This window comes from Pezoporus wallicus, unplaced genomic scaffold (assembly GCF_028554395.1).
Source record: "Pezoporus wallicus isolate ANWC-B61680 ecotype Strahan unplaced genomic scaffold, APGP_CSIRO_Pwel_v1 contig_11133, whole genome shotgun sequence".
Taxonomy (NCBI): Eukaryota; Metazoa; Chordata; class Aves; order Psittaciformes; family Psittacidae; genus Pezoporus; species Pezoporus wallicus.
In genome coordinates, this window is record NW_026636583.1 from 1112180 (window position 1) to 1124186 (window position 12007).

At 38.2% G+C, this 12007-nt stretch overlaps 1 protein-coding gene across 5 annotated transcripts in view; it reads right to left on the reverse strand.

Moving 5' to 3' along the window:
- Positions 1–12007, reverse strand: part of DIDO1 (death inducer-obliterator 1) — a 52716-nt gene that overhangs the window by 27954 nt on the left and 12755 nt on the right. For 3 of the 5 annotated variants that reach the window (XM_057400872.1, XM_057400873.1, XM_057400870.1), the window contains exons 2-7: positions 10585–10786; positions 8422–8532; positions 7193–8099; positions 6581–6899; positions 3465–3677; positions 2810–3035 (exon numbers count right to left, since the gene is read on the reverse strand). In XM_057400872.1, the coding sequence (XP_057256855.1) occupies positions 2810–3035; positions 3465–3677; positions 6581–6899; positions 7193–8099; positions 8422–8532; positions 10585–10681 (1873 nt within the window). In that variant the 5' untranslated portion in view covers positions 10682–10786. Of the gene's footprint in view, positions 1–2809; positions 3036–3464; positions 3678–6580; positions 6900–7192; positions 8100–8421; positions 8533–10466; positions 10787–12007 lie in introns of those variants that run through there. The other 2 variants (XM_057400871.1, XM_057400874.1) reach the window with 2 other exon arrangements.

Sequence of the window (12007 nt, forward strand, 5' to 3'; positions counted from 1 at the left end):
TAACACCTGATTTCCTCATATAAGTGTAGTTCAAATACTGCCTGCTACTTTAGAAGTACTTGTACTTAATGTTCACTATTACTTCTACTTAATATTCACTAAGTTCAAAGTATTTTCCACTCCAGTTACTGAATAAATAGGATTATTTTCACTGCGAACATCAAGTGTCATTAAACAGCCTCCAGATTTTGGTGTACAAAGTCACTTCCAGGTACAGCCCTAACTCATTCCCCAGAACAGGCTGGAGAAGGGGGCTTGGTGGCAAGGTTTAGATGCAAATATACTATATGCCCCTGTTGTCCAGTACATCTGTAATAACAGCTTGTTTTCTTCTTGCTACCACTCAGTAAAACTACTGTCATACGTAACAATAACAAAGTCTTGTATCTGACAAGTCCAGAGTAAATGTATAAAGCAAATCCACGTCCAAAAGATGATGACCAGCAGAAAAAGTATTAGAGAGACGAGTTCTACTAATCATGTTAAGTTTCCTCAATTCCCAAGTCACAAATCAGGATCTGAAGGACTTAGCTTGAAGCTACTGGGAGAACATGGGAGGTATTTGCAATATTGTGTATGGCAGAATCCCATCCTCAGCCTCCTCTAGGTGGCCCCTTAAGTCCAAACATTAGACACCCAGATGTTTGAACCAGTAACCTTACACTTCTTTCATAAGCGATGTACACAAATGCACGTTTCTAAGCAGTGAGTCACTTTGTTTTAAGATTAGTGTCTAAAATAGATTATATGTTTTGTGAAGCGAGATGACTCTCACGAATTTCTGTAACGCCATAATCTCTCAGCTTTGAGCAGCATTTAGAGCTGTTAAATAAACAGTCTTGTAGAATACTCCTAAAGACGATGCAATGGCAGCTTCTCAGGAAGACAACAGCTCAAACCCATCCATCAAAAAGCAGGACAGTTTTCTTCATAAAGACAAAAACCATTTACCTGGGAATTCACTAATGGCACAGAGTCCCCGTATTAGTACAACTTACCTTGTAACAGCAAGCTGAAGTTCTTTCTTGCACTTGATATGAGAGCTCTTCATCGCACAAACTAGGTTGTGTTCTAGTCACAACTTAAGTCTAACATGGTTTTGAACCAATTAAACAATGTAGCTACAGCAATCTAATTTTCTACTGGAATTGGTTAAATCTGTAAAACCTCCAGTGTGGTGAAACTTAAGAGCAACCCCCTTTAAACACAACTGAACTCTCTACCTCAAAACCTGTATATTCCTGTCTCCTACAAAAACAGACGACAGCAAGAAGGACATTTTAAGTGATATGGTTATATGGACACTTGTAATTATACTGAGATCAAGTGTCATAAGTATTTGACGTGTAAAATCAGCCCTTACAGTTTCTTTTCTGTTTTTCTCACCTACTTTTAGTTATGTTTTAAATATTACTATTTCTGCTAAAAAAGCTACAGTTCCTCTAGAGTAAGCTTAAAAAAAAAATGCAAGTTTATGAAAATACATCTCAAGAGTTCACTATAAAAAAGGCACACAGCCCAAGTAACAAAACACAATGAACATTTGCAGGGAAAAACTATAACCATTAAAACACCTGATGTGGGCAAATACAATTTAAATATACCTAGAGTATCTACCATGTGCTATAAAAATAAACAGCAATTTAGGGTAGCGGGTGTTCTCTCAGTGTTTAAAGTTGCATCTAAAAAAACCTCATCTTCAAGGTAACTTATAAACTTATCAGTTACTTTCCATACAGTGTTTCCATACAGTGTTTGACAACCAGATTTCTGAAAATAAAATGTAAATGGGCTAATTTATGGTAAAAGCTGTGAGAATTGAACTTCTGAATTCATTAGTCTTCACATGAGTAAACATCAGACACTTGGACATGTGTTTTGTAACTGTGAAATGTAAGATTCCATCTGAAGTTCCACCACTGCATTATAAAACTACTTAACTGGAGTCAATGAAAAAATGTCATTAGCAGAAAGACTTGTTGAGGCTACAAAGTAGGAGTTACTTACCTTTGTGTGAGCTACAAAGATGCTATTCAAAACCTGCAAAAATATGCAAGGCAGCATCTCTGCCTAATATCCACTCAAGATGTGTTCTTGTGTGTGTGGATAATGTGTGAGGTATGAACATATAAATACAAAAGGGAAAAAGAAAAGGAGAAAAAATACAGTACTGTCTCCCCCCGAATTTCAAAGTAAAAATGGTCCTTAAATCATTTCATGTAAGGAAGAAAAGCAGCAGGAAGAACTTGGATAAAACTTCACAGTTAAAAGCTGTTTGCAGAAGTGTAAAGTACCGTTGGATACCATGATGAAGATTTCATTCTTGGCATCAGCACTGAAAATGCAAGACCTGAGAGACCTGAGATGCCCAAATAATTACAAAAATACAATTCAAACTAGTACATTCAACTGCTGATTCACGGTGCACACTGTGCAGCCCTTCTGTCAAACACAGAGCAAATGTATCAATACTTACCTCTTCTACATTAGAAAGAGTTATTATCTTTATGGGAAAAAAATAAAGCTTAATCATGTAGTTTTCCTCCAGGAATCAGCTGGGTAGATTGACAGGCTCTTAATCATACAATTGGCATATGATACAAATGAAACCTCTAAAAGTGTTTCCCACTCATGTGTATCCCTGGGTGCGGAATCTTTGAAGGTGGAGAAAAGTAGAGTTTGGTGCCATACATTAAGAAAAAAAACCAACCCCAAATCCTAAACTTCCTAGTCTTGCAGAGCCAAGAATGGATGGGCATTCAAAGAAAATGTAAATGATTACTCAGGAATATCCCTATGCGATACATACATTTGAACAACAGTGAAGATGAAATGGCAGCAGTCCTTTCAGGCTTTACAGCATTGTAATTATGATCGCTTGCCCAGGACGGTGTGCTGTTTTCTACTGCTGGCTCTTTAGCAACAGGTTGAGTGTTTGCCTCAGTCTTGGTGGTTGTCAAAACAGTCTTCTTCATATTCACCTCTTTCTTCTCAGGAAATGGTCTCTTTTGGTTTGAAAGAGGTTTAATACCTGCCTGTATGATTGAGTGAGGCTTGGTTAGTAATAATCGTCAGGTGCATTTTACAAACAAGCAGAGATTTAGTTACATACATGTACATAGATTTCTTTTATAGTGAACTCCTGTAAATACACTTGAAATATACACTAACTACAGGAAAAGGCAATAGTAAGACACCACCTCAAAAGAAGAGTACTATCAGTATGGTGGGGGTGAGGTGGTGGTATCTGTTTGCAAAAATACTGCCCATTCTATAGCATTTTCAAAAGTGAAAAGAGAAGGCTTTTATCTTTTTCCTTCCCAAAGCACATATACAATGTAGTCATGTTAGCTCAGAATTGACAATAATTTTGAATTAACTAAAATTCTTCAAAAGAACCCCAAACCTGTGCTGCCATCTAGAAGACCCATGCAAGAAACACAGATCATGAACAAGAAGCTTACCTGCAGCTGAGATTTTGGCATGCCAGGTTTGTCGGGTTTCGGTTTGATCTTCTCTTTAGGTTTTGGTTTGGCATCTTTGCCAGAACTTAAAAACTTCATGGTGGCTGCAGCATGTTTGAGAATGCAGTCATTGCTGCAATACACAGAATCAGGCTGAGCCAAATTAAAACAGCCAGGACCAATGCACTTGGAGGCACCAGGAGCGTCAATTACCTATGGATTGAAATGGAGTGAGTTCAAACTTCAAAGAGGAAGTGACAGAAACATACCTTTGTAGCATTAAGAAATGCTTACATGGCGTACGTGCAGACCACAGCTACGACAGTGACTTGCACAACTGCCAGTGTGAAAGCAACTTTCATTCATGGTGTAACAGAAACAACACATACAAATGTAAGAATTTCCCTCCCATAACACACTGTTTTCAAGTGGCTGGTCTGCCAGCAGTGACCCAAGGGAGGCTGATTTCCTACATTTTCAGATGCCATAAGCACACACATTCTTTTTTTCTGATCCTCTGTATCATGTGAGAAATCTCTTTAATAATGCAGAGCTGCTTTCTCAAGAGCAAGGTTTCTAAAACACATTTTACTTGCATAACACCATCAGCCACTGCCCTCAACCATGCACACTTGCAAAAGGAAGGACTCAGCTATTCAGGTGTACAAATAATTCTTGCTCTGGAGGTTTTCGATTTACCAGTTTTCATTTCAGAAGTCCCCAACTTACATAAATACAACCATTCTCCCAGTTTGCCATAGCCTAAACTTCTTGCACATGGAAAAGTTTGCATATGCAATCTGTATTCCCTTCTGCTTCACAACTACTCTCCATTTATACTGATGTGTTACATACTAAACACTTCCTCTTCAGATGTTAAATGTAGAAAATAGCACTTTCCTTGAAAACAAGAGTACATTAGGTCAAAGTATAGAAATATTTGATAGCTCTTTAGGCTCCACTATATACTCCAGGTATTATGCCTGTAGTCTCACTCTTCTAGATTACTCCTAAAAATGTTATACAACTGACCTAACACTCAGCACTACTGTAGTTCTAACACAGCCCCTCCCCATCAATAGACTGCAATGTGTAATTACCAAAAGGAAGGTTTTCAGGAATATTTCCAATGAAAATTTATATAATTTGATAGCTTTTCTCCTATCAAAAGTTATTAAACCGGCATTATCTGCTGCAGCCTGATAAAACCTCAGTTTAGGAGTTTTCTAAAAATTAATATGCTTTAGAGCACTCTTCCATCATGTACACACTGAACTGTGAAGTACAAGAAGTAGCAACTCATGTTACCTAAAAGCACCTCAAACTTCAGGTTAACTGAGCTGTCATTTCTAATTCAGGGCATTTTCTCAGATGATGACAAGATCTGCAGTGCTGATGTCTGTACTCATACAATTTCTAGTTTTAATCACAACCCAGACCTCTGCAGTTATAGGTGCTCACGCACAGCACCAAAAAGAAGTCCTTCTCAAAGTGCTTAGAACAGTGGTGCAAGAAAACAGGTAAAGTGAATAATGAGACTGTTCAGTCACTGGTCATGATTTCAACACATTAACATATGAAATGAGCTTTTTGCCTAGAATGGGGGGAATTCTCCAGAGGGAGAGCAGTGCTTGTTTATCCAAGCCATGGAGGGATCTTAACTGAGGTATGAGGGATAACACTGGCCAAAAAAAGAACAGATCTGACTGTTCCGTTCCCTCAAGACATGGTACCCCCGGCAAACACCAGTACAGCAGTTCCATTCCATTTCCACATGCCAAAAGAACACCTAAAATATAAGCAGTTATTCCAAAAGAGGCAATAAGTTGATAATTATTATGGTTTTTCTTTCACTAAATGAGAGATGCTTAACGCATTCAAGTAACTTGTTAGCATGCTAACACCAGAGAGTAACTAGTGATACCCAGAAGCTGAAATTAATACTAAGACCGCCAGTGAAATGTAGTCCAAAACAAGAGAACTGGACTTCCAAAAATGTTTTTGTGTGCAAAGTAGTCCAAATGTATCTGAAAACATTTGAGAGAAAAATACTGTTTTCTGCACACAGTAAAATAGTGAACACATACATTAAGGTCAAACTTCTCATGTATACATTATCCTCACTACACTAATACAGACAGCTCTGCTATTTAAATTGACTAAAAGTGTTCCATAAACATTTTGTAGAAAATGTACTAAAACAAAAAGATTCCTCCGGAGACGCTTACTCACACTTGTCATTCTAGGGATGATTTCAACGTTTAAAGAACATGTGTGAAAGAATAAATTCATAAAGAATAAATATATAGATAGCTGTAGCATTCTAACAGCAATGACATTAAACATGCTCTTACAGGCACAGTGAGAAAAGGAGAATGTTCAAGACCTGGCATTACTACAGTAGTTTAGGCACTACCAAGATGACCACCATAGCATGACGTTTTTACGTCTGCGTCCATTGAGCTGAAGAAGCTCAATGAAGTATTCTTTGCCTGGATTTTGAACTGGGCATGGAAGAAGATTTTGTATTTCTATTTAATGCCACAATTTGCAATAATTCACAATACACAAATTCATGTTAAAAACGCTGTATAGAACAATTTTCTATGTACTAATAACTTGGGAGAAGCAGCACCAAGACAGAAGTCAGAACTTCAGAGACTAACTGGATGTATAGAGAAAGTACAGCTGGAATTAACTCCAACAGACACCTGTCAGTGTTAAGTAAAAAGTTTCACTGTCATTGAAAATGTCCAAAATTGGTTACTTTAAATATAAAGTATATATATGTAGTATAACTCAGTCCAGAATTCTAGTATTTTTCTTAGAAGGTCACCTTATTATTTTACTTCCAAAACAGTATTTAGGAAAGGTAGAATTGCACAAAGCACTTCCTTATGCCTACATTAAACTTTCAAATCCCCCAAATCAAAATAACACTTAGTTTTAGTTCCTGACCTGACAGAACTATGGATAACCAGTAACATTTAGTGAGCTGTTCAGCTTCATATTTAGCTGTATAAAAAACCCAAGCCAGATTTACAGCCATACAAGTAAGCTGTTGTCTCAATGTACTCAGTGAGGCATGGAAAGTAAGAAACTACTAAAATACTTACAGGTTGAAAGATCTTTAGTTTTTTCTTCCCACTTGGATTTGCAGCTTTTTCAATCCTACCCTTGATTCCTTGGTCCTCAACAGATTTTTGCTCAATTGTTCCTATGCTTGTGAATTCTGTGCCATCCACATTTACTTGCCCAGTGTTAGCTTCCTGCTGGTCCATTTCTGAAGCAGGCTCATCCTGTCCCTGTAGAATGGTGCAGTTTGGACAGATATAGTCCTCCCCATTCCGTTCCAACAACCGCCCTCGAGCCTCAGAAATACCCACGCAGTCACCATGAAACCATTCCTCACATCTATCACAACAAATCATAAACCTGGAAATAAAACAAATAAGAAAGAGTAAAACATTATGAAAAGACAATTAAAGCCCAACAGGTATTTCCAGCAGTAGATCCTAAGTACTCCATAAAGTACCAGTATACTGCTCTGCCTCACTTCCATATTCGTTTATCCCCTCTTAAAAACACTAAATAAACTACCCCCCAAACTTCAAACAAACCCAAAAGCTCATTTACTTACACTCAGAAAGTGAGCATTTGGTTTCATTTTTCATCACAGAAAAATTCCAACTACTTGCTCTGTAGTCTTACTTGAAACCTTTGCCTACCTGTTGTTGTGAGGCTGACGACAAATACAATACAGTGCATTCGGGTCATAAATCTCAGACTCAGGTTTGCTTTTAGGCAGTTCCTCGGGTTCTTCATCTGTATTCCCTTTTGCAGCAACGGCAGGCTTTGCCTCCTTCTGCAGCTCAAGATCTTCAGTGTCTTCTTCGGACACAACCACCTGACTTGCAATTTCAGTGCTGTCTACAGTCTCAGGCTCTTCTTTGACAGGCAACTCAGGCTCAACTTCTTTTTCAGGCTGGACATCACCAGTTTCTGTAGGATTCTGTTCAGCGTTTCTTTTCCCAAAGCGCTTCTGTATATCCTTTATTGTCAGCTGCACAGGTTTCTGTTCAACACGTTTATTTCTTAGTCGATTCTGTAGTTCCTTTAGTGTTAAACCATCGCTATCACTATCAGAAGTACCATCTTCCTCTTCTTCCTCCTCCTCCTCCTCTTCTTCTTCTTCTTTTGTACGTCTCGTTTTAGAGTCTTTCTGATCCTTACTGCTCCTAAGGCCAAGCCTCCGAGTTAAAGGTTTTGCGTCTGGAGTGCTCTCTACACTATCTTCTGAAGCAGTTTCAGCATCTGTAGCTGGACAGGATGCTGCTTCACTTGAATCCTCTAGAGTAGTAGGGATACTCCTCCTTCCTCGGCGTCGTACTGTGGTAAGAAATTCTTCCACTCTTTCTGTTCTCTTTGGTTGTCGTCCACTTCTCCTGAGGTTTAAGCCTTGCTGTTGCTGGGGCTGTTGCTCACTAGAGTCCATATCCGTATCTCCTACACCTTCTCGCTTAGCAATTGTGGTCCTTCGAAACCCCCAGGTTTTCCTGAACTCTTTACTTGTAGGCTTGATAGATTTTTGTTCTTCTTCATTGCTTTGCTCACCTTTTTCATCCACAACTGATGCTAAACACAAATGAACAGGTATTAAACTGGTGGTGAAGAAAGATGTTATTTCTTAAGGAGTTTTTTCAACATAGTATGTTTTCTTTGTGATAATGTATCTTTTAATCTCATTCTATGTCCCTGAAAACAGATAAAATGCTTTACAGTCAATGTAATACAACAGCAGCAATTAAGTACCTCACTGAATACTGTGCCAACATAACCCAGCTGTTACAAATGCTTCTGTTACTTAAAAATACATGTATATTCATATATATATATACACACACAAAATAAACAAATAATCACATTTTCTGCTCAATCTAAAAGGAATAAATCTTACCAGGAGAACTATTTTCCATGTTGTCAGTATTAGATTCAGATTCTAATGACACTGGCTGTGAACTTACAGCTTGTTCCATAGTATGGCCACCACTGTCCACACCCTGAAATGCTGAAGAAAAACATAAGGTTCAAAACTCAGATTCAAAAATACTCATAGCTTAAGTAACTATTACATATTCTGATGTAATCTACATATTGTTATTGTAACAAATAGTTACCTCAAATTTCAAGCCACTAATAGTCACTGAATAGCAACAAAAAGTTGACTGAATCCCTTCAAAGTACTTAGCTGAATATATGGGTCTGGACACTATACTGACATACTTTATTAAATAGCCTTAGGACTTGTGATATCTCTGATATTTTCTAATACTTCTCAATGGTATGAAATGCTTCCCTGGAGTTTGGGGAAAAACCTCCAGCAGTTCCACTCCTTACATGGACACAGGAACCACGTAAGCAGTAGTGGGAAAGAGCAAAGAACAGAACAAGAAGTCATCCAAACAGACAGTACAGGCAGAGTTACTGCTTTAAAGGTGAGGATGGCATTTGATACCAGTAATATTTTCTGCTGATAACTTACAGGAGGTAAGAAACAAGGTAGAAACACCCATCAGTTTAAAGGAACTGCTGTTTAGGGAACGCAGAGTTAGCCAAAGAGTAAGTGAGGTTTTGGATTTTAAACAAAATGTAAAAACCAGAGAAATCCTCCAGTCTTCCTTGGTAAAATAAACCAAGTCTGTATCCTGACTAACAGCTTAGCTGCTATTTTTCAGTTGTTTCAGAAACACTGGTGGATATTCACGATAAGGCAACATGCTTTCCCTTCGTTATTTCTCTAGCAAGGTTTATTTGGATAGAAAAAAATATATAGACAAGAACAACTTATTCTCAAACATAAAAGCTTGTGTAGAATGAAATCTGAGAAAGGCTGCTCCTTGCATGGTTATTTACAAAAAGGTTTTCAGCCTGCATGATCTACAGGAATGACCAATGAGCCATACAGGAAAAAGAAAGCAACTGTGCTGACAATCAGAACCCTTTTTTTCTCTGAAGTCTTTCCCAGTGTACCAGGAGACTCTCTTATTTGAGAGCAGCAAATAACAGGAAGAAATATAAGATCTGAGGCTGCATTCTGAGTAATTCAGGAATAACATGACCATGGATTGAAGTTGGTATTACATCATGGTGCACTGCTTTAAAAGAGTTGCATGCCATACAAATACTCTCCTCAGTGAGTGCAGAAACTGTATTTTGCAGTCATTGCAATTACATTGCTCATATGAAACTATACTATGCAGTAGTAAGTACACCCTGAACTGGGTAAACAGAAACAGCACTTTAAAAACAACAAGGAACATCCCCCAGCTCTCCCCCATGAGTGTTTTTGGAGTAGTTACATGAATATTCCTGGCTCAAGAACTGCACAGGATAGCCAAAAGGCAACATTAACAACTGCACATATTACACCTACAGGTTTTCACAGACATCCTTTAGTGAGCTTTTCCCAGTCTTGCAGTGTGCACTGGTGATAAATGCCTCTTTATTGCACATACTGCAACAGTTGCTTTACTGTTTTGCCTTATCCAAAACCATCTCTCTATAGTGCAATTCCTCTGCTTTCTAGCACTATATTTAACAACGCTACAATAGAAATGTTAACTTGTCGGTGTTACAGAAACATCAACATTCATGGAAATAGGTTAAAAAAATTAACACTTAAGTTGTAACTTAAAAGTCATTTCAGTGAGATACTATAAATGTTGCTGCACAAGCAGCAGACTCCAGAACATCCATTTAATAGTAACTTACTACTTTAAGCATAACATCCAGAATTAAAAGTTAATTTTAAGCCTCTAGGACACAGGTCAAAAGCTGAAACTGCTTCAATCCAGTGGGAAGTTTCATTAAGTTCCCCTGTAAAACACATCACTAAGTACAGTTTTTTGATAGACACGACTAAAATTATATTCATATCAAAAAAAGGCTGCAACAGAAGTAAGGGAATAAGCCAAAACAGTTCAAGATTACCTCTTTGTTTACCTTGAAAGATGAAGAAATGTTAAAAGCTACAGGAAGAGGTATCCAAATCCTGAGATTTAAATTCCAGATAAAAAGTAAAGAATTAAGAAGTCTCTTCAAAGTCCTCTATATGCTTTACCTGACACAGCATTAGAGGTTTGAATGGTTTCTCCCTGCAGAGCTGAACGACAAGGAGAGCCAGAGGAGGGCAGCAAAGGATCAGAATCATTCAGCATTATCCCTCCAGCACATGCTGAATTCCCCGATTCTGAGGTGCCAGACGGAGTCTCTGAGCTGTCAGCAGGACCAAATCCTAGAAATTCTCCTTTTCCTGCTGCCTCCTGGAGGGGGAGGGGGGGAGAAAGGAAACAAAATCAGTCACTGATGTATTTATGAACTGATCTTGCTATTTTCTGCATAAATTTGGAATTGTTTTGCCTCTATCACTCGTTCTATCACCTTCTTGAGAGTTTTCTACTTTCCAAAAGACACAGAAGCTGGAAGGAAAAGTCCAAGTAAACCAATACCACCTCCACCAGCTGAGACCTCTGAAATAAATACCAAATACGACTGTACTCTCATCAATTTGATTAGATCCCATTAGGCTTCCAGAACAGCAACAAACTGTAATCAACAAGTCTATCCATTTACAAAGTTTAAAAGCATTCCAAGAGTGAAATTTAGTAGTGTGCAATGAAACTGCAGAAATGCTTTTAAACCCTATCAGCATGCTCAAGGTTACAGTAGGCAAGATTTACCAGTTTGTACTAAAGACATCTGCAGACGACACCTGCAGCTTTGAGGATTTAAATCCAAGTGACTACTTGGTGATTTTGTAATAAAAGTACTAAAAATTTATAGTTGAGCTTCAGAATTAAGAAGAATATTCCTTATTACTGTTCTTTTCACAGGTAAGGTTTGCAATATAGAACATTTCAGAAGCTTTATTTCAAGGACAGCAGATTCTATCAGTAACAATAAAGCTTCCCAAAAAGCAGCCCTTGGGAACCATCTCAAAATCACAAGGAATTCCTTTAAAGCACCTGAACCAGAGCAAATGGATAGTCCAGGGGTCCCAACTGATGGGCAGAATGGCAACAGAACATCAACACTGACTGCCTGCTTCCAAGCAGGTGAGCTTGGATAATGAGTAGGATTTAACCCAAGGTAGTCTACCAAACTACAAGAACACTGGAAAAGAATCTGGGAGGAAAAGGAGGACCAGATGGACAGGATAGAAAATGTCGCTTTTGAACTGGCCTGTAAAATACTAGTGAGAACATAAGAGCAATACTGGACAGAGTCTGCATGTTGTGTTCTGCCATTAAAAGATGCAGTACTGCCACAGAAGGTGCAGGGAATGACTAAAACATTAGTAACTCTCAAAGGAGTAAAAACTGGGAGAGTTTAAGAACAGGTTAGATAATCCTTCACAGACATGCCAATACACATGGTCTTTTCTTTTTAAAGGACACTTTTTTTCCCTCCAAATCTCCCAAGCCCCCAGCTCTTAAAGCATCTTTGCTGTTTAGGAATACTTTTTATTTCCTAAGGAATGATTG